Here is a 24,271-nt window from a genome sequence, read left to right on the forward strand (position 1 = left end):
TTAAAATAGAGAAATTATATATATATATATATATATATATATATATATATATATATATATATATATATATATATATATATATATATATATATATATTCACTTTAACGTTGATGCTAGCAAAACATTTTCAAGTTGAGACAGAATGTTTTTATAATACAAAAGAAAAAAAAACTATTAGAACATCATTTCATTAATTAGGTTAATTGACAACAGGTCGGTGACATGACTGGGTGTGAATTGAGCATGAGGTACTTCATATGTTATTTGCTTATGAAGGGAACACTAATGGAAACATGGACACTATAATAAGTGGCACTAAAAGGAGCACACTAATGAGGGCACTGTAAGGATTGGCACTAAGAATGGTATACTAATGCAGGCATTCTAAGGAGATGCACTCTAACGATGGGGCACTATAAGGAGAGCCTTTAATGGGAGCATTATAAAGAGATTTATTATAAGGAGTTGGGTACTATAAATACGGGCACTAATGGGGACAGTATAAGGAGATACACCATAGGGAGAAGGAGGCTATATGGAGAGGCACTAAAGGAGGCACCACTAATGGAGGCACTACCAACATACTGTTAACTTGAGAAACAGACACAGACTTTAGACTGCATAAGTAGCTTGCAGATCTGGAAGGGCACCATCTGTTAATGGTGAGTGATTTATACAGGTTTTTAAGTAATATATGCTGCCATTCAGATACCATTCTTTTTAGGGAAGGCATTGCTTATTTTAAGCACAGCAATACTAAACCTCATTCTGAACTTATTATAACGTGGCTCTATCATGAAAGAGTCTGGGTGTTAAAAGGATGTGTCAGTGGTCCATACCTGTTTAAAAAATCTGGTGCATTATGAAACACAAAATGAGTCAAATGAGGCCCCGGGACGATGAGCATGAGCAGCTAAAAACTACAGCAATAGGTCTCTTCAGTTCCTAAACATTCATGCAGTGTTGATAAAAGAACAGGTGATATAAGACAGCGCTAATCACGCCCCGGTCCCAACCGATTGGAAATGCGTTGGTGACATAAAATTTGAAATGAGCCTATATATATTTTTTATTCATATTTTTCAGTTTTAACACTTATATTGTAACTAGTCAAAAAGCCTGCTCATTTAAAAACGTGCCCTAGGCTGTCCACAGCTGCATGCCGCACCTGCAATCTTGTACATGCATGACCTTGCCCCCCCCCCCGCAAGCAACGCATGTACGGCTAAGACTTACATGTGCATGGCCACCCATCCACAACCACAGCCCAAAGCCCCAAAGGCCACGTGCTCCACACGCACACCAGGCAGCTGACACAGACATGGGAACAGAGGAGCATGCAGGCACGGGGGGATTATTATATAGGGAATTGTCAGTTAAGTATATTGATTTCATAACTGATAATGGAATAGACTGTTAAGGGTTACAGGTGTATTTACAGAGGAACTGCCAAATCAGGAATGGGGATAAGAGACCTCCAGGTACAATATGCTGCTTAGCCAGGGACAAGCACAACAAGATGCTCCATGGTGTTAACATGTGAAATGGGAAAAATGTGGAAGAGAAAAAAAAGCGTGGTTCACCAAAGAAATGTCACAAAATAGGCATTCACATATTTGCTAAGCAAAAATGAGACGTATGTAGAGACATTTCCAAAGTGATTAAATTAATTTCATAAGCATGCAGGTAGGTTGCTTGCCATCTTGGACATGTGTACTGTCTCCCTATGTAAACAAAGGAGTATCCCGCTGCACCAGTTGATATGGTGAAAGTAGAAAATCTTTATTCTTTAATCCAACATCACAGCATACAGATAAAAAGCTCACGTGTATCGGAGCAGAGATGGCTCCTTAATCATAGTTAGTGCAAAATGTCACTTGATTTATGGGAAAAGGAGCTTGAAGTAAGAAATATACTCACAAAGGTGGGTTGCGTGAGAGGTGCAACCAACCATATAGAGCAGGTGGAGAATACACGCCCATCTCCCCTCGGGTATCTTCAGGAGTAGCCAGATGTAGGGTGGTCGCACTCTTACAAAAAATGAAACAGTACCACAAGTGGATGGTCCACTGTGGACTATGACTGCCTCTATTTTTTAAGAAGAGGGAAGGTCGAGCTAGCACAAAGATGGTGAAGGGGCGCCCAGTGGGAGTGGCCTGTGCTAAATAAACCATTTTTTTTCTAAAATTAATTGTGTCATATGAGAAGTAAGCTACCTCTTATTTTCTTTTTTTTGGTTCTTAACTTAGTTTTATTCCCATTGGGCACCTATGCCCATCCTGATACTGTTTCTATCTGGAATTTAGCTCCCAGTGGATATGCTTCTTGCAAAAATCTATTGCAACATCAACTAGGGCTGTCCATTCATCATCTGTTGTGAGTTCTCAAAATATCACTTGGTCCAGGGAGAGACTATGCCACCTTGGTAGCCAGGGACTGAGAGAGATCATATCTTCTACATAGATGTCATTTGGGGTGTCAGGCAGGAGCTTATGAGACCTCAGATAACCTTGTTTGACCACATTACACTGTATTTCTGTCTATGTTGTGTATGTGTTTTTGTATGTGTAGTCATCCTTTCTCCAAGATACTTTAGCATTGAGAAAAATGGGACATTCTCAGGAACAGTTTCCCTTGAGAAGCTGTGGAAATAATTACAGTAAAGTAAATGAGTCTACTAGAAATGCACACAAAGGTATTGTCATTCTGAAATGGATGCAGAGATTTTATTACTTTACTGATTGCTTTGATGAAAGGAAAATTAGCGGAATGACTGGCCCATGAGTCTTACCTGCTTTTAATGATTCTGGTAACATCATGACAAACCTCTTATTTAATAAATGATTACGAGTCACCCAGGCAATCTTCAGATATGTAAGTAAACCAATATGGAAAAGCACAAAGCTGCCTTCTGGTCACCGTGCACATATAAACAACATTTATTCATTTAGTATTGTTGTGTAGATCAAATGCATTGTGAATGTAAGCAAACATCCTGTATATTATATTTTATTTGGTATAACGCAATCTAATGGTTGGCTAATGTAAACACATTTTCTGACTAGTGATTACTGATGAGAAGATATTTTTGCCTAATTTGGAATTTGGTCCTGATCGGACCATTCTGTAAGTAAAAAATGTTAGCAGTGAAATGCTGATCTCCACACTACTGAACTCTTCATGCAGTGTGCTGGCACAGGGGTCATTTGCATGCCTTTCCAGCTCACTTGGTGAGTGTATGATGCATTCAGAAGTGTATGTTCTGTGCAAAGCAGATGGGCAGAAGAGCATGAAGCAGAATTCTTGATCTCATGTTACGTCAAGAGATCCTTGGCAAAGAGATCACGAAGCACACTCCAGCATAGAGCAAAGGCTATTCCGATAAACATGCATGGTGGCCAAAGGAACCCTTTACAAGTTCACTAACTACTGGCTGGTACTTGGCTTACTCAGTTGCTTAATGAATTTGAATAACCGTGAGTTCATTTTTTGTTTTCTTTGAGGAGTTGGTGTGCCGAGCATAAGACAGCATTTATGTTCTTTTTATTTTTGTCATTCCCATCCTTGCATCTTCTTCTTTACTAATCACGTATTTTTGTCAGTTTGTTTGTTTTTTTCATTTCCATGTACTGTATGCTCTGAAAAGTTAATTTAGTAAGCATTCATTGAGTGATTTGATACAATCAAGTGGTAGTGGGATAACTGAAATTAAAGATGAGTTTAAAAAAGTTTGAAACTGAGTACTATATAGCCTACATTTACATATAAACAATATAACCAGCCTAGTTTTGTCTACTTGTAACTGGAGATGAGTGACAGCAAGATTGAAGACTTTATTAATACACTGCATTGTCTGTCATATGTATGCACAACCAAAGCAGGAGCTGAAGGATGAATATCTCTAAAGCCTGGTACACACATCCAATTTTGATTAGTCAGCGGCTGGGAAATTTGACCACTTCCATGTAGTATGAGGACCAAAAGATTTTGTCTACTATGAACAGATTGTTTTGGCAAGCTCTCTTTCTACATGTAGGTGGTATGTATATGTATCTGATGCTGAAGCCAGGATGTTTGTTGTAAAAGTGGGTATCCTGAATAATTTAATACATTCCAATGTATGTTACTCACTACAGTGCCTCTCTTCCCTCTTTTATAGTCATACATAACAGCTTGTTCCAAACAGGCTAAAAGGTGCATTTTCCACAACTGCATGCAGTCCCGGATCTGTATATAGCTTAGGATTCCCCAATAGATCCCACCATTATACCTGTTCTCGCCAGTGTGTCTGCATTTTTGCTAAACCACAAGCTCACTGCTGCACATAATTTTAGGGAAACCGAATCAATGCAATTGACCGGTACAGCAATTTGCGTTGTGTTGCACATGCATGAAAAAATGCATTACAAAACTCTGCATTTTTCTATGCCTTTCCATACTGTTCTGGTGGAAAGGAGGCCTTAATGTTTATTTAGGAGAATGAGATCACTGAAGTACTTACTTATCACAGTGATCCCATATAGGAGCATACACATTCTTTACTAAGGGCCGCAGGACCCCTCTATCGTGATGCATATTTAATGAGGAATTTATTCTTTATTAAAAATTAATGATTTCAGTACACAAGCGCTCTTCCATGCCACAAACCAATACAACTTCCAAAAGTTTATATTCCTCATTAAATATAAATCAATAGAGGGCTCCATGGACCTTTTGTCACGTATAATCAGGATCCCTCTATGGTAATGCTACAAACAGTAACAGTAGTGGTCATGCCTTCCCCTTCCCCCACATGTAAAGATCATTTGTGTTAATCAGCACACTTTTAAAATGTAGGAGTGGCCATTTAGCATATATATATATATATATATATATATATATACATATATATATATATATATATATATATATACTTACCAGATTGGGGACACTTTGGCGCAGTTGGTGAGCTTAAATGCATTACAGCGTAACCAAGAGCCCCTGTCACCGGTTTCCTGTTGTGTGCTGCAACCCCTCTGTATTTATATATTTGTTATGGAGACTAGGGATCTCCAGGCTGCGTGCATGCTTTGCATAGTATTGCATATAATTTGGTTTGTGCTGCTCATCCCCAGGTAAATATTATTTTCCCCTGTGAGCGTGCATAGCCACGCCCACCTCTAGCACAGTTAAGCATATAAATGAGCGGAGCTCAAAGTACAGTCAGTAGCTAGTAGAAGGTGAGGTGTTTTTAATTTCCTTTTCCCCATTTAGTTGACACTTAGGCTAAACTAGCAATTTTGCATGGTTAGAGTAGGACTCACCCGACTGGGGACACTTTGGTGCAGTTGGTGAGCTTAAATGTGTAAAGCGTAACCAAGAGCCCCTGTCACCGTTTTCCTGTTGTGTGCTGCAGCCCCTCTGTATTTATATATATCGTGTGTGTGTGTGTGTGTGTGTGTGTGTGTGTGTGTGTGTGTGTGTGTGTGTGTGTGTGTGTGTGTGTGTGTGTGTGTGTGTTTCACATTTGCAAATTTTACCACAAAGTCCAGTTTAGTGTAAAAAATAAAAAGTCATGTCATCTTTACTTCAGCAATGGCATGACGTGTAAACATACCTCATGGTGCAAGGAGCCAATAAAAGCAAAGGAATGGCTAATACTGAGCAGTCTGGTAAGTCCATGTTAGCCTGCAATTACACTTTCTGAATGCAAAATGGTGGTTTTAGTCCCCTACTATGTACCAGACTGTTACACTTGTAAGTTATCATATATTATAATCATAGACCTTACTGGAAGTGCAGAGATATATTTTTTATTTTTTTCAGTTTTATTATGAAAACATGTTTGTATCTCACAATCAAAAAAGTCTTCATGAGAAAAGTGCTAATAATACCTAGAAACCATGATGTTCCCCATTTTTTTGTAGAATAAAGCAATGTAACAGAACTGTAGCATGGACACACATACAAACTGAATAAGAAGAGTACACTTTACTTAGTCCGGTTGCAATTTAACAAACACATACAGTATACATGAACGGTATAAAAACTAAGCTGAATACTATTCAATTTAACCGAGAGTAGTACTTAAAACTCAGTGACATTTCCCAAAAAATGGTCATCAAAAAATTCCTCAGCTTTTCTCAGTAAACATTAGTGTTGGACAAATGCGACTTTAAATTAAAAAAAAAAAAAGTCTTTAACTGTTTTCACAAGTATTTTCAGTCTTTATAACTGTGAACCCAGGGAGAAACATAATTGGTCATTCCTTTCGGGCATTTTTACAGTTCTTGATAGTAAAGTTTTGTTTTAGCAATCAGTGTAACGGTAAATACTGTCTTGTCTGTTAGAACATATGCATGTTTGGAATCCACAAAGAGTGCGGTTTACAAGAACTGAACATTAAAAGAAAGTTGTATATAATGAGTTCCTTTGGCAAACAAGGGATATTTGCTGCAAATATAACGAAAGCTTGGATAATCATGACAAACTGATGCTGTAACTGAAAAAAAAAATTATATTGACGCTACATGCAGGACAGTATGGCAATCTACTGTAATCTCACTGGAATTCATTAAAGAGGTATTAGATGGAAAAGAAAAAAACGATATATAGATAGCTATTAATTTGGCAGAACACTGGCTATGTGAATATCCTTCCACTAGTATGATTTGCTAGTAATATAAGCTGCCTGTGTTGTTCAACAGCTCAGGCAAGAGGTGTAAACACAGGAAACAAACTTGAAGGTTTCAAAGAACAAAAAAGTGCCATGCGCTTTTTCTTTCTATATTTCTGTGCATTGCTCTCTGCAAAATATCTCCTAGGGCATTAGAAACATTTATTGTGTTTTTTATTCATCTTAATTTCCCACTACTACGGGAATGGGGCCATCTGAATTCCTGCATAAGCTTCCCCTCTTATTGGACTATATAAGTGCTGCAACTGTTGCGCTCCTACGTTTTTGACAACTGGAATATCATTAAATCTCACTGACCACCCAGGTACTAAAATAATTGCTAGTTAGTCTCCATACTAGGTATTTATATTCCCAAGACAAGGCCAATGACACAAAACCACCACTGCTTTTGCATGTTTCTGGCAATATGAACATCATGGGATTCATTCTGGCTGAGCCTTTTATCGGGGGAGGTTTGGAAAGCCACCTGGATGTTTTTATTACTCACAGGTCTGGGCTTGTAAATTTGAGATGTAATACTAAACCCCTTAACTGCAAAAGTGTTTGTAAGGTATACATCGACTGCAGAGGAAAGCAAATCTAGCATTTGCTAAGCCATTAAATGGAATACTTTTCCTCTATGGTAATTGTCCTCTAATCCTCTGTGGACATTCAATAGGCTCAATAAGGATTTGCATTTGGAAATTAAGTAATATATTAAATAATATATTCACATCATACCTTTTTTCCCCTCTACACATCCATGGACACTTTTCAGAGTTTTGCTAGCATACTAGCGACGGAAATAATGAGTGTTATGAACATACTATAGATGATCGATGCATCTACATTGTTAGATGAGCTTGTTGCATATGTCAGCGGGGCTCAAGATGTACAGTCGTGTGTTGGTTTACTATTATTCTGGATTGCCAACAACTGAATCTATGATATGGCACATGTGGCAGTCAAGGGATTTCTAAGAAGTCCTTGAAACTGTTCCTTGGGAAGTGTAAACATTTGTCATCATAGCTTCAAACATGATCCACAAATTATTGCATTCCACTTGATGACTACCAGTTTACAAAACTGTTTTTGGACCATGCCAAATATAATGGAACAAACACATGGTTTACAGTAAGCGTGTGTACTACAAAACAGGAAATGCTGTGAAGGGCAATGACAGGAGCTGTTTACTTCACAAATCCAATCATATTCAGTGAAGTTCTAATTTTTAAACATTAGTTCTGCTTTTGTTATAAAATTGGCATGAACTTACATCAGGGCTGCACCAAAGTGCTTTGTAATTTAATGCTGTTACAAAATATTATTTCCCTTTCAATTTGAAACCAGTTAAAACATTTCTGACAGTAACATCAAATTTCACATTTTTCAAAAATACTCTAGAGTACAGACTGATTAGAAATTCACACCTAGAGACCCAGGCTTCAGAAATACATACTTATCTATGGAGAGGGAAGCATTCCCTTGCTGTCCTCCGCCGCTCGCCATGACCCTCCAGCTGATCGGGAGGTGCTTCTCTCCTGGCATAAGCGCGGCCACGCCTGCACAGTAGCACAGATCCACTGCACAGTAAGTAAGACTTAGGTAAGTATGTCATTTTGTACCCAAGCTTCAGCTCAGGTACACTTTAATGTATGAAAGAGATGCACTGAGCAGGAGCCATTGTTATTCAGCACCTACACATTGATACACATTTGTGCCAGCTTCTGTTAGCAACACTGTGCACTGGTTGGGTTTTATATGCACATACAAAGGATCTAGGTGAGTCAAAATAGTTTGTGATTGGTCCTGAGCTGGGAATTTTGTTTATTTCTCAACAAAAGTGGACTTTCCTTCATTTTCTCTTGAATGTGACTGGGTGTTTATTCTTGTTATGGGTTTGTTTCAATGCACTTCACTTATTTTTTAGTAAAATGACTCATGTGAAAGCACCCATGTCTTGACAACCTACAGGCTTATTCTGTAAGGCTTTACAACATGCAGTGCCTGTGTGCAAACAGCAGTAACTCACACCAAGTCATCACTCTGTAGCAAGTGTAACTGTTGCATTGCTATAGAGTATGGTGTGTTGAACACTGTAATTCCAACAGCAGTTGTGCTGCCTCACTGAAAAATCCTGCTTGTGACCTAACTCAGATTTTTAGGGAGGTATCGCTACCTTTAATACTGACAGTAGAATACAAATTAAGACTTCACAGGTAATTTCCGGGACAAACACTTACAGTAGTGTATAAGTAAGATCCATTGAGCTTTCTTTTTTATTTTTTTTGTTATCCTCTATAATAAAACCCAGCGTCACGCCGTCCCTGTGTAGCTGGGTCCGTGCTTTTTGCTACTGCGCATGTGCGCAGCATGGACCCGGGCAGCAGTTGGGGTGGGGCTAGTGAGCCGGGCAGGAGGACGGGTGCGCGTGTGCGCATGTTTGGCGGGTGCACGCGCGGCGCGAAGGTACAAAAAAACAGACTTAGAGCCTGTTATTAAACAGGCTTGGGTCTACTAGTTCTCAATAATGTTTTCAATGTATCTACTGTACATACAGTATTGAAATACTATTAGAAATGTATGTATCATGATTCCTCTGTATAAATGTGCAATAAATCTGCAGCGTACTGAAACAAACACATTGATTGTTCCTTGTTATGTTTTTACATATATATATATATATATGTGTGTGTGTGTGTGTGTGTGTGTGTGTGTGTGTGTGTGTGTGTGTGTGTGTGTGTGTGTGTGTGTGTGTGTGTGTGTGTGTGTGTGTGTGTGTGAGTGTAAATTGTAATCATACATCATCTAATATTTATCGATCACCCTGTACCAGGTGTGAAATATGGAATGGTTCTTAATAATCAGTATTAAAATATTTGTATTTTTTATCTAAATGATAGTTTTTTTCTTCTTTTTTTTTCAATCTTGTTGAGGCCCATGCAATATGGCTTACAGCTCATTGGGATGGTTTGTGCATTTAAGTGAAATGTGCAAAATTGGCAATTCTACTTTTTTTTTCCAATACTCAATTAATACTTCTGTTTGGCAATCATGCCCTTTAAATAACAAAATTGGTTTGGCGGGTACCTCTCATCATGAAGAAATTCTTTTAGTTTCTTCAGATTGGGAGATAGCATCATTGTAGGACAAATATACTGATCTGAGCACTGAAGAATTAAAATCAGGATATCAATACACATATTGTAGTGTCTGTTTGGGGAAAAGTGCATGACTGCTTTCTTACAAATAGTACAAAACACAAAAGAAAAGAAATAAAAAACACTTAATGGCCAAATAGTGCTGTAAGCATGCAACACCAGGGTAATACTACATCTAGCAGGTAGTTACAAAATGGTTGTGTTTTGGTGGTTTTGTTGCAAAAATGTGCATTAAAGCTAAAATAAAGAAACAGACTTAGAAAGCAGCCCATTTTCCTGTGTTCAGCTCGATGTAACTGCAACAAGAAACCAAGAGTTCACAGCCATCAATACAATACTGTCCTCCCAAGGGGACTCCATATATACAGGTGAATCTGCCATGCTTAGTGTTCTCGAAAAGTACCTAACTGTGTGTTCTTGTGAATTCAAACAAAACAATTTTTCATTATTTTTTTTCTGTTGCAAGCAATAGTCACTGGAATATTAAGACACTATCTTTGGAGATAACCAAGTAATTCATTCCTTTTTTTTAACAAAAAAAGTGGGTATAAGTGACCATATTAATATTTTTCCGGTTGTCCTCCAGAGGGCAGTTTCACGTTTAAGTGAAAATAGAAAAGCACCTAGGGTTTTGTAGTTTTCTTTTTCTCTTTTTGATAAAAAAGAATATATATCTAGATTTATATATAGAGATATATAACATACATATACATTTTCTTCATATATATGTACGTATATATAAATATGGAGCAGTTCAGTTATGTCTTCTGTGAAATCTGGAGTTTACACTGTCTGTTTGGAAGCTATTCCACAGAAGAGAAGGGAATGTTTTTATGGAGATTAGGGTTTTGACTGTGCCGATTCCGGCTGCGTACAGAGGAGAACATCATGTTACACCCAAAGACTTTGCATTTATGCATCTCCCGCAAGTGCACTGTCTTATAATGAACTCGTAGAGTCCCTTTGTTGCTGTACATTTTATGGCAAATGTTGCACATTATTCCACCATTGCTCATGGCAAAGCTGTTGTATAAGGAAGATTCTGACAAGTCGTTGCCTGGACCCATAAGAGGGGCAGAAGCATCAGCTTTTTGAGGGAACTCCTCAATGTCACTGGCTCCATCAATGTCATCAAGGAGGATACCCTCATCACTGCCCACATCAGACTCCCGAGAGGAATGAACACTGCTGCTAGACTGGACACTGGACGTTGTGCTCAAATCTAAGACCATGTAATCATCTGCCAGGCTCCGACCATATCCGTTGATGTGGGAATCCTCAGTACCGAGCGGCGAATTGGTGTCCTCTCTAACATCCAGGCCCAAAGGATGTTGACCACCATAGATCTTTGCCAAGAACTCATCTCGGAGGGTGGGCTGAGAGGAGTCCAGCCCCATCTCATCCAGTTCTTTGGTCAACAGTTTGCGGTGGAGGTTAATATTGGCACTATGTCTGAAATAAAATAAAGCAAAAAGGTAAGCAAAATTAACATAATTGCTTTTGTTATACACTCGAAAAAATAAAATGCTCCATATAATTATGAAAGCTAATCTCAATGGCCTCAATTCACTAAGCTTATCTCCTGTCTTTAATAATGTTTCTAGAGTTATCACCATGGTGATAAGGCATGTAGTATTCAGGAAACATTTTACCTAAGGCAAACCTAAAGTTAACGCTTCTGTCTTTAAGTTAAGGTGAGATCTCTAAAGTTAACTCTTCAATCCATAAAATAACTCCAAAATTCTAAAGTTAAAGACAGGCTGTTAATTAACTTCATGTGAACATAACTACAGAGGAGGTAATTTAAGGACTGATGTGATAACTCTCCCACTTTGAAATCTTATCTCTACACCTTATTAAGGCAAGATTGATGTGTGGTGGTAAGTTTTCTCTTGCCTTATTATCTCCAGCACGATCTTAGTGAATTGAGGCCTATGTCTGTTTATTTAATTCCAATCTATAATGTAGTCACATAAAAATAAGTAAATATAAAATCATTGCCTAGTCCTTCCATTCTACAATGAAAAACACATATTAAATAATTAATAAAAGCATAGTATGTAGTCTGCAAAGTCTAAAGCAATGTGAAAAAGGATAAGTGTTTTATTAAAAATAACTGGCATCTTTTTTACATTTTGGTGGGTGTTTTATGCATTGGCAGTGACAAAAAAATGCAAAATTAAACTCAGACTCTGTGCATAGCAACACTAATACCAAAAAAAGTTGTGAACTAGTGTCACCACTATACCTTGGTTAGGAGGCTGTGACTACTTAAGTGCCATCCTCAAAATATGCACCATAGATTCAGCGTAATAATTAACTGCTTGTCGGCCGCGTCACGCTGATGGGCATGGCGGCAGCCCCAGGACCGCCTAACGCCGATCAGCGCAAAGTCCTGGGGCAGCAGCTTGCAGGAGATCGTGCGCAAGCTGCGCGTGCATCTCCTGCTTGGTGGGTGGAGCGGAGCTCCACCTTCAGTCTCTGAGCGGCGATCGGAAGACTGTTACACAGTGAAACCATCGTGTATTTACATGTACAGAGCTGCGATCAGCAGCAGCGCTGTACTGGGGACAGCCGTGTGACACGGCTGTCCCCCTGAGGGACAAGAGAGTGAACGGCTCTATAGGCAGAAGCATATTGGCCGGCTGGGGGGAGGGAGGGGTTGTAAAAAAAAAAAATAGTAATAAATATAAATATTAAAAAAATAAAAATATTTATTTAAAAAAAAGTAAACACAGAGGGGGCGATCAGACCCCACCAACAGAGAGCTCTGTTGGTGGGGGGAAAAGGGGGGGGATCACTTGTGTGCTGAGTTGTGCGGCCCTGCAGCGAGGCCTTAAAGCTGCAGTGGCCAATTAAGTAGAAAATAGCCTGGTCACTAGGGGGGTTTAACACCATGGTCCTCAAGAGGTTAATATCATTCCTACAGAGCTCCATAACAAATATTACTTATAAAGTTTTTAGAAACAAATTACTAAGTTGGTAAAATACATACTTAGAGACATTAGTGGTGCTCCAATGGTTGCAGCTGCAGCACTCAAATTTTGAATTAATTTTGGGCATCTTGGATTTATTTTTACAAAATTGTCACTGCAGAACTACTGATTTAAGAAGGCCTTGTTGTGGACAAATATAACCCAGCTCAGGTTTGCACGCCCTTGCCACCTGCATATGTTATCGCATAACATTTGAGCGGTGGGAGAAGCCAAGGGATGGATATACCTAAGCAAGGTAATCTCGGGGAACATATTAAATATATTCCCCTACTTATTACCTAATTTTCATCTTAGGATGCTAACAATTATACTGTTATTCGGGCTGTGCCGTTATAGCCTTACTTAATATTACAGCCTATGGCAACGCCCAAATCCAGCACTGAGTGGCGCGTTTTAGGCTTCAAAATGACCTGCTTCAATGACACATAATAATGGATATATTATTTAAATCCAGGTCAGTTTTGTAGGATCACTTATGATCTTTGTTGATCTCTGCCCTTGTGATTTAAGTGAGGTATTATGGGATGTCTCTAATTATAACTCTATAAATGAATTTGCTTTGGCTGTCCTCGTTACAAACATCTATATTCCTGATGCAATGCAAACCATAATAACACAGATTTGGATATAGGATGAGCTAACTATGAATTCATACATATCCGGTTTCTACATTCATTCTAAAAGGAAAATAAAATGTGAGATAATTCTAGTCAGGCTATTAGAGATTCTTGTGAAGGCGATGGACCAAACGTATTGGACACAGCACTCATATACAGCACTCATAGCATCTGAATACCTGCACAAACTTAAGACTACACAAACGTATTCAGCCAGCAGAAGTATGCGGAAGCCCAGCAATTTGAGAGGCTTGCATTACAGATAAACTACTTTCTTGATTCCTTTATCACAGCAGTGAAATTTAAAGATCCCTGCAATCTAATTAGAACGTGTAGACGCCTTCAATTTCTGTCAAGCCAAACTGAATGTAGAAATACAGAAGGAAGATGTGTGGAGCAGTGTCCCTTTCTCTCTGTCAGCACTAACACAGAGTCCGTTAATATAATTACATTGACTTTTATTCAATTAAGTGCCATCTCTTGCTTAAAGGGAAGCAGAAGAAGAAGAAAAAAAGATGGCTTTGTCAATTGATTCAGGTGTAACACAATAATAAAGATGAACTCATGGCAGTGCATTAGCTCTGCACCTCATAACTTCGTAACCAGAGTTCATTCATAGAAGTCGATTTCCATTATGCCACCTCAGTTGAAAAAGAATTGATCTTGCAGCTCTTGTCACTCTTTAATCTATTGCACTGTTGTTTAATAACCTAGCACAGTACCGTATGCAAAAAATAATGACCCATACACCTGGTGACAAACTTGTTTTCTTTTCTTTTGTTCCTTTAAGCAAGCATGCTTTCTATATACCCTAGAAGCTGGGGCAAATTATACTCACACTAGATATATTTATTATAGTTATCAAATCTGAACATGTAGGCAATATTTATCAGATTAATTGCGGTAGGAGCCCTTTACAACATCTGCCAAGCATCCTTGCTGCATGCCAATGTATCTGAATAGCAGGTTCTCAATCTGTGGTATGTCTACACTATGGGGTATATGGGACAAGTCTACAGGGGCTTCATGTTAATGCACATTAATCATAATAGGTTAATGTTCTAAAAATTGATAAATCATACATGAAACAGGCTAATTATTTTAGTTATTTAAAACATAAGGATTTTTAGATATTTAAGCACGCTGAAATGGTGGCAATACATAAGTAATGTAAGTAAAAATTACTGGGCAGTACATGGTACACAGTGACAAAAAAGTAATTGGTAAAAAGTATAAAATCAAAAGTTCCATGTGGCATATTTGTTGTTGATCAGTGACGAAGGCCCTGTTCACAGTGATCAGTTGCGTTGCAGAATAATTCTGCATGTCAGCTCACTGACCATTCTATTGGACAGTCCACAGTAACGGATTGCGTTATTCTAACTCGCTGCATGCAGGCTTTGTATTAAAGTGTATGGCCAGTCTCAATTGCAGTTCACAGTCATTATAACGCATGAGTTATGCAACTGACATCTGTGAACCTAGCCTAAGACCTACCAGTAGTTCACAGTGCTCATTTGCGTTGCAGAATAATTCTGCATGTCAACTAACTGCCCATACAAATCTATGGGTCTGTTCACAATACTACATTGTAATGGATCACGTTATTCTAACTTACTGCATGCAGGCTTTGTATTAAAGTCTTTGTCCCATCTTTAATGCAGTTTACATTATTATAATGGGTGTGTTGTGCAATGGACCACTGGGAATCCAGCTGTGTAGTGAAAATGGTGAGCAAGCACCAAAGCAGTGGTCAAGTGAGCACTAGCAACTATTGGCAGTGGCTGAAAGGTTTCAAACATGCAACCATGTTGAACAGACTGACACAGACTGGCAAAAGCAGTACTCAGCAGATCAAACCAATACAGAGTGAGCAGATATTCTCTGTGTCACTGTGCTACTAAAAACATTTGAAAAAACATTTTACAGAAAGTGAAATTGAAATATTTAATTTACTGATGAAACAGATGAAAGAATCACCAAAACAAAAATGTAAAAGGCGTGAGTCTGTGACATCAATGCATGTTTTTTAAAGTGATCCAGAGCGGAAAAATATAAATAATATATATATAAATAATATAAAATACTTTTTTTAGTAGACACTAGTTAGACTATTGAAGATACTTATCTAAGTACACCTAGATTACATTAGTCAATTCAAGTCCACCTATAGTACTTGATATTTAAAGGAAACCAGAGCTAAAAAATACAAAAGATTTATACATACCTGGGGCTTCCTCCAGGCCCATCTGCACGGATCGCTCCAGGCCGCCGTCCTCAGCCTTCTGCAGCACCAGTACCGGGTCCCGTTACTTCAGCCAGTCAGGGCCAGTCTACGCAGGAGAAGTGCACCATCTACGTATCTTTCCAGCGACTGCTGGAGAGATACGCAAAGAGCACACTTCTCTTACGTCAGACTGACCACGACTGGCTGAAGTGACGGGACCCGGTACTGGTGCTGCAGAAGGCTGAGGACCGCGGCCTGAAGCGATCCATGCAGATGGGCCTGGAGGAATCCCCAGGTATGTATAAATCTTTTATATTTTTCAGCTCTGGTTTCCTGTAAACTTGAATTTACTAACGTAATCTAGGTGTACTAACTAGTGTCTACTAAACAAATAAAAAATATTAGGTAAATAGTTGGGATGGTGATAGAAAATAATTCTGAATTGATGCAGGATCGTGCTAATTTCTTATGAAGATTTATACATCTGAAAAACGGACCATTTGATCCATGCTCAGGTTGAATTGGATTGGCCCATATTCAAGATTAACCTTATGTATAAAGTGCTTACATAGAAGTGGTCACTAGAATAGAATAGACTTGATTTATTAAGGCATATCTGAGCTGGTGATTATCACAGAACAAAAGTGATCCTGTAAACTCACCTTTGTTTATTAAAATTAATCTATTAGATGGCAAGGGCTTTCTGCTCTCATGGACTATGGCAATGGCTGCTGAAAGATTAGTAACTTAAAGGGAACCTGAAATTAGTAAAATGATTTAAAATAAAGACATGATGTATCTGCAAATTAATATTACATACTAACCTCACCGTCAGTTCCTCTCAGAAGCTCACCCTTTTCTTCTAACAATTATTCCTTCCAATTCTGACTAGATCTGGTCAGAACTGGAAGTGTTAGGGCCCTTTTTCACTATTTAAGTTGCTGTCAGTTATAACTGAAGGGACAACTGATGTGGAAGGTAATGTCCATGTTTCACTATGGCTCAAGTGAGCGATATTACAGGTTAACAGAGTGCTGACCCAGAAGCTGTCATGGGATCATAACTATTTTTAAAAAAGGACCAGTGGCCAGACAGGACGCGGGAGAGGAGAAAGAGATTGATGAGTAACCTATGTGGGAGGTAAGTATGATGTGCGTATGTTTATTTTGACTTTTATTTTTCAGTTCAGGTTTGCTTTAATGGCTTTGCAACTGCAATACATGAACCTGCACCGAGGACTAATTTTTATTAATTCCAGGACAGACTGGATTTATTAATAAAGAGTTCCCACTGCATGCATGTACAAGTGAAAGTAATTGCACAGCCACAATGTCTAATCTTTCTGCTGGCTTCAATGTAATATGATCAAAACAAAAAAGACCCCACAGCAAACCAGGCCCGATCTGTCATGAAAATATGGGCAACGCAATTGCCATAGTTAAAGTATTTATGAATACTATAAACAGAACATAAAGCCACAGTCATGTACATAATGTTTGTTCATTAATAACTGGTGTTGCTGTTTTCTCCATTCATCTATAAGTGACTACTACTAGCTAAGGCTTAATGAGAAAAACAGTGCTGTAATTGTGTGCTCACCTAATGAAGCATTAACTTCTGATTAATCAGAAGGTTCTCTTTCTAATCTGGCTATTGTCACAAAACCAATAACTATCTGTTAAAAGAAAAATCAAAGACAGGAAGTCCAATCAGCAATGTGAAGACATTGATATAGTGAACTACTCACATTATATTAGTCGTACCAAGGAAATAATGATATGATATAAATATAAAAGGAGCACGATTGCAAAAATTGTAAAATATAAAATAAATACATATAAGATGTACATTTGTCTCAAAGTAACATTTGTTGTAAATTACTTTTCTCCTATGTTGCTATCGCTTACAGTCGGTGGACAACTTTATCTCCTCGTGGGTGAATCTCAGCATCTCCTTTATTCATTGCAAAAGCATTCTGTGTACCAGATCTATGCTGGGATTGGCCAGCCTTCTTATTCACTTGCACACTATTCTAGGAGTTGGACTGAGCAACTGCTATTCAGTAAGTGGTTTTAAAAATAAAGAGAACCTTAAGAATCCCCCATAAAAAGATAGACTAGTCTAAAACCTGTCAGATTTGTTAGATTTACACTACTTCCTGTAAGTGACAACAACATAGGATAAAGTAATTTATACTGCATTTCAGGGCCAGTGCATACCAAAAATTGCTAGTGCAATAGCAAACACAAAAATGTTTTGCTAGGCGAATTGAGGCATGTGCCTAGCGATTTTTTGAGCGTTTTGGTGTAGTTTTTTGTTGTTGTTTTTTTTGTTTTTTGTTTTTGACACTTTGACCTGAAAGTGACCTGCTTTTGCTTAAAAATGCTTGGAAAATTGATCTGTTCTGTTGTTTTTAGAGCAATTTTCTTATTTTCCTATACTTAACATTAAGGTTGAATCACCTCAAAAATGCTGCTGGACACACGTTTGCGTTTTGGAAAAATTCACATCGCTCTGGTGTGATCAAGCCCATTTAAATACATTAGCCAAGCACTTTTCCAAATGTGAGTGTTTTTAAAAGCACTCAAAAGCGCCCTTGGTGTGCACCAGCCCATACTCTAAGACGAGTGTACATTTTATGGAAATGTATTTTAAATCTTACAATTTTTCACAATAGTGGTAATTTAATTTACTATTACTATTAGTGATATGTTTCCATAAATTGTTCTTTCTTTACAGAAATTACAAGTAAAATATGTTTGTCTATTGTAAAAGACAGCATGACTGCAAGGCCAAAAACATACAATATCTAAAGCAAAGTTTATTTTTGTGTTTCTAAAAAACTTTCCGCACCCTGCTCATTTGACTATGTTTTCTTGACAACAATTTGTGAAGCAAATAACTATTCTTTATTGGTTTATGATAACCAGCTTCAGCCTATAAGCAAATTAGACATCTGACAGCCAATTATGGTGAAGTAAGGATTAGAGGAGCTCTGCTGATTACACAATGGTCCTTGGAGTTGATGCGACGGAGATTACTCCACTAGCTTTGAACCATCTCTCTGGGGTCTATTTATAAAATGCAAACTGCCATTCTTGAATATGACTTTAGGCACATAGCTAGTGCAAACTTGTACCTCTCCACAAGAATAGCCGATGTTGATGGGGCCACAGAAGGGCATGCAATTGTTAGTGATCCCAGCCGGTGCACTTAAAGGGCTGACACTCAGTTAACCCCATCCACCAATCACAGCAGTATCCTTCAACTAGAGGGTGGAATATTCTCATTGGTCTAAAAGGTCACATGATGTTTTTAACGTCATGTAAACCTTTTTAGTCAGTGGGGAGCTGGTTGCTGGGAAAAGAGCATAGCTGCTGATTGCAGTAGTGGCAGACATCACAGACAAAATCAGACTTTTAAAAGCAGAATGAAATTTAGTTTTGCAATGTACTGCAATAAAGAGGGGTAAACGATAAAAGTGGAGGGCAACTGCAGCTTTATGGAAAAAGGCCACTTTGTCTCCGAGTCCTGATGAATAATGAAGAGTAAACCATCAGAAGTGTTTTCCACCACCAGTCAATAATTACAATCTATTGAGATTTATCTGACTAAAATTACTTTGTCTGATGAAACAAAATTAACAGTCGCAACTGCTATAGGGGTCTTTAAAGGTAATTTTTTCCTCAAGACTGAACCTCATTCTGATCCAAATTGGACTTGATTCATTCCCCTGAATGATTATATGTGACTTATGCATAAACGCAGAGACTGTTGTATGGAGAGCAAAGGGATAGGCATTTCCATTCAGAACTGGTAAGACAATTCAGAGTGCTGCTAGAATTCATAACTGTTCCATTTGTGAGGAAACAGTACTGCAGGTCAATGTGTAAGGGTGCCTAGGATACACTATAGAAAACCCTGATCGCACAAGGTAGTTAGTACACAGATGTCCAAACATATTCGCCTCAAAGCAACACAAAGGCGGCATGGGCAACTTTAGCTCCAGCTGCACCTGTAAGCACATGTACATTTTCCAAAATGTATTTCTCAAAAGGTGCTGTAGGTTTACTTTATATTTGAAATTAAACAGTGAAAAATACATATTCAGCTTTGTAAGCTGAATACCTTTCTTCATTTCTCAAGCCACAACTTTAAAACAAAACTCCAGACTCTGCAATTAAGACAAAAGTGAATTCTTACCTTCTGCTTGTACTTTTTATAATGAACTAAAATAAGTTTATTTTCACTACAGCTATATGACTACTCTAGGAGTATCATCACATATCTGGACCAGCATCAAGAAACTGGTTGGTGCCAAGCCTTCCTGGCATTTTCTGCAGAGCCTAAGGCCCAATTCCAGTTAAAAAAGTTTTACTGGAGATCGATTATTTTCTAGTTAGTTCAATACTGGTCTTTTTGTTTCTATTAGTAGCCAAGCTTCGGATATTTAGGTTTTTGTTAACTGGCGATAAGGAAATGGCTCTGGAATTTGGCTATTGCTATCCAGACTTTGGATATTGTGATTTTTTTGGGAACTGGCGCTTGGGGAATGGATCCAGAATTTGGCTATTAGTAGCCAAGCTCTGGCTATTGAGTTAGTTTGAGTGCCAGACTTTTGATAAGGAGAGATGGGGTTGGTTCATGTTAGGGTTAGGTTTGTGTTAGGTAAAGGTAGGTGGGGTAGTATTAGGCTTGGGTGGGGGGCTAGTGTTAGGCATAGGCTACAGGGGTTCATGTTAGGGTTAGGTAGTGGGAAAGGGGATAGCAGAAACTTGATAGTATCACATTACCGATAATCTATCAATTAGCCTCATTCAGACCAACATCAGCAAGCAACAACGCAACACATCCTCACCTAAAGCAGTCACACAAACCATAACTATATAGCACTCACAGTGAAACACATTTCTTTAGCACAATCAAAAACAATTTGCAGATCATTTTTAACTTTAAATGTCAAGCTATAGTAGTCGGAGGGTGGGATTCATTATTGTATTTGTTGCAATTAGAGAAAGTTTGCAACGTAATCCTGAAGACATCCAAACCGGTACATAGTATGCCTTTTTATAATTTTACACCGTTACCTGTAAGTTATATTCAGAATTCTCACCGTAAGGGTTTGAAGCCTGTAGAGCCTTGTACAACACAGCCTGGCACATATGCTAGATGGAACCCAGCCATGGTGGCCAACTCATCCAAGAATCTAGCCTGTCTAAACCTCCCCATCTCTAAACAACAGCAACAAATCAGGACATTGTTTCACTCCCTATTTCTACTAATGGAAGCCATTGTTCCCCATACCAACAATGCTACTTCCATAAGCTTAGCAACAGTACACGTTGCTCAGCTAACTATGAAAAGTTATTGTATGTCCACTATAACAGACATAAACAAATAAGAAGCTTAGGTGTCCTAAAATTGTATGTATCCCTGTGGTGTCAGCATTGCAAAATCTCCTTTCACAGAAATGGCCTGGCCTGTATTATGTCAGCATAGAACAGAAAATGTTAATGAGTTAAAGCATCACTAATGGTAAACTAGTTATGCACTTATTTAAATTATTTAAAGTAAACCTGTAATGAAAAAAGTGCCCCTACGGGGTACTTACCTCGGGAGGGGGAAGCCTCTGGATCCTAAAGAGGCTTCCCCTGTCCTCCTTAGCAAGAGTGATCCAGTGCAGATACCCCCGAACTGTCTTCAACCATAATAACCCTGCATGCGCAGTACCAGCTTTCCAATTGGCTCCGGCAGAAATAGCCTCACCAGATGCCTTACCCATGTGCAATAGAGTGGACCAAATTGGGCTTGGCTATTTACGCCGGAGCTCAACAGAAAGCTGCAAGTGTTCATGCATGTCACAGGATTGTTATGGTTTGGTTCTGGAGTCGGATGACTACTGCACCTGCGCACACAAGCTTGTTGGTGGATTTTCGAGGGAGGGGGCAGCACTAGAATGGGGGTGCTGAGAAGGACGGGGAAGCCTCTTAAGGATGCAGAGGTTTCTCCCTCCCGAGATATGTACCCCCAGGGGCACTTTTTTTTCAGGTTCACTTTAAATAAGTGTTATTTGAGTCACACCTGAAGTCGCTCTAAGCTCAGTTGTGTTCATGAGGAAGCTAGCAGCCTTTAGTGTATAACTGAGCTATTAGGTCAATTAGACCTCGGTTGACTATGCATTGGCCTTTAAGGTACATTAGACCAGACTGCTGCTTCATCATGCTCCTCAACCTATACTTTTCTGGAATGACGACATCCTTTTCTCTTATAAGTAGGATCTGCTCACTTCCACGACCTGTACTAACATCACTATTTAACCTATTCCTATGATTAAGGAGTCATGCTTTGCTCCGATACGCATGCGCTTTCATCTGTGTGTGATGTTGCAATAAAGATTGGATTTTATCTCAGCCATCTGGTGTAGCGGGATAACATCTTCTTCTATATTAACCTATCCCTGTCCACTGGTCATCTTTCCAACCGCACTCAAAAAGGCTGTTGTGACACCACTACTTAAAACAACATCTCTAGATCGGACTGCACTCACCAACGATCGTCCTGTGTTACTTCTCCCAATTGCATCTAAATTACTTGAATGCAATATACATGCTGAACTAAGCCATTACTTATCTGCTATTTCCCTGTTTGATCAGATCTAGTCTGGCTTTTGCCCGGGCCACTCCACAGTAACAGCGGTAAAGTGGCCAGTGATCTTCGTACAGCTAAATCCAAGATCATTATTCCATGTTCATCCTCCTTCATCTGTCATGAGTGTTTGATACTGCTGGCCACACTTTAGTCCTACAGATACTTTATAGGCATAAAGGGCCTTGCTTTCTCTTAGATATCTTCCTATCTCTCTGGAAGGTCTTTCACATGCTTCACCCCTCTTCTGGAATTCCTTGAGACAACAGATCTGTCACTCTCCAACCTTTGAAATCTTTAAATGCTCCCTTAAAGCTCACTTTTTCCGACAAGCATATTCTCTAACTTAGGCCAATACCTATACAACCCCTGGCCAAGTTGTACTCCTTACTAGATAACCTAAAAACTCACTGTCTGTATGAATACTGCATACATACTCTTGTTCCCTCATTCCTTTAGATTGTAAGCTTGCAAGGGCAGGGCTCTCTCACCCTTTTGTGTCTGGGAATTTGTTATTAATTTTGTATCTTGCAGTCTGTTATATATTCATCATGTTACAGTCGCCACTGTAATAACCAATTTTGTACCAGTGTCTATTTTTGATGTACAGTATAACATTGTATATACTATTATGTACTCTGGGCCATATGCAATTCTCTTTTTCTCCTGAGTTTTCTCCTAGGATTTTTCATCTTCAATTTAAAATAACTTTTCTGCACTTTACAATGGTAAAAGTACCAAAAAAGTAAGTGAAGAGTATTTTGAGTATTTGTTTGCTTGGTGGTGGTTTAAAAGGTATTTTAATTACAAGTTGTGAAAATACCACCTACGAGAAAACTCAGGTAAAAAAGTGAATTGCATATGGCCCCCGTGATTGTTTTTCTTGTACAGCGCCATGAAATATGTTGCCACTTTATAAATCAATAATATTAATAACTGTATGCTGTAAGAAAATCTTGCATTTGTCAAATATTACAATTAAATGAAAAATATTATAATCCAGTTTTTTGCATAATTTATTTTTTCCTAAAAAGCATGGTTGTTACCCAAAACAGCCAGTTTGGGGGTTTTATTATATAAAGAAAAAACAAATCATTTCCATACTTAAAACAACCTTACACTCGATCAGGATTTGCTTACAAATATGCATGTGTGTTTTTGGTTTAGCAGTGAACTCTACAAGGGTATTAAGACTGCTATAGAAGTACAGTGACCAATAACTCTAGTTTCCTGACATTTTTTTTGCATTACTGCTTCTTTCAGTGGTGACTGCAAAAAATGTTTTCTTAATTTTCACTGCTATAAAGGTTTAATAGACTTTACCTACGCTATAAACAAAGTCGGGTTTTGCTCCTCTGAGATCACCAGCCAAGGGACCCAGCTCCTGTTTTATAGTATTGCAATGGGAATCCCTAGTACTGATTAGTCATAAATATTGGTCAATCTGCACTTAACATTCCCACTTGGAATCACTACTTGCACTACTGTATATACTCAAATGGGCCCATATTCAATTAACTTTTTCTCTTGAGTTTTCTCCCATGTGATATTTTCACACCTTACCAATAAAATGCATATTAAACCACAAGCAAGCAAGAAAATACTTAAACTAATTTTGATAGTATTTGTTCACCTACTTTTTGGGGGAACTTTGGGTTCAGGAAGAGAAGGAAGGCGTGTCATGTACTACATGGAATCTGAGCTTTTAGCCTTACTCTACTGCCATTTAATGTCACATACCATATTTTCCACCGTACGAGACACACTTTTTCTCCCCCAAAAACGGGGAGAAAAAGTCCCTGCATCTCATATGGCAAATTCAGGGAATTCCTGACTTATGTACGCCAATACGAACCGCCGACCTCCCGCGACATCTGGGAATCTATGCATTGTCAACCCCGTACGTCTCTGTGTCCCCCTGCGTTTCCGCTCCTCCCATGTCTCCGCCCCCGCCTGAAAAGCCCCCCCCC

The 24,271-nt window shown here is 38.6% G+C and overlaps 1 protein-coding gene across 7 annotated transcripts in view; it reads right to left on the reverse strand.

The window, feature by feature from the left end:
• Positions 1-5,853: 5,853 nt before the first annotated feature.
• BNC2 (basonuclin zinc finger protein 2) overlaps positions 5,854-24,271 on the reverse strand; it is a 703,423-nt gene continuing 685,005 nt past the window's right edge. For 6 of the 7 annotated variants that reach the window (XM_068234374.1, XM_068234375.1, XM_068234376.1 and 3 more), the window contains one exon: positions 5,854-11,268. In XM_068234374.1, coding sequence (XP_068090475.1) covers positions 10,620-11,268 — 649 coding nt within the window. In that variant the 3' untranslated portion in view covers positions 5,854-10,619. The remainder of the gene's footprint in view (positions 11,269-24,271) is intronic. The other variant, XM_068234379.1, reaches the window with a different exon arrangement.

The sequence above is a fragment of the Hyperolius riggenbachi genome, chromosome 1 (genome assembly GCF_040937935.1).
Source record: "Hyperolius riggenbachi isolate aHypRig1 chromosome 1, aHypRig1.pri, whole genome shotgun sequence".
Taxonomy (NCBI): Eukaryota; Metazoa; Chordata; class Amphibia; order Anura; family Hyperoliidae; genus Hyperolius; species Hyperolius riggenbachi.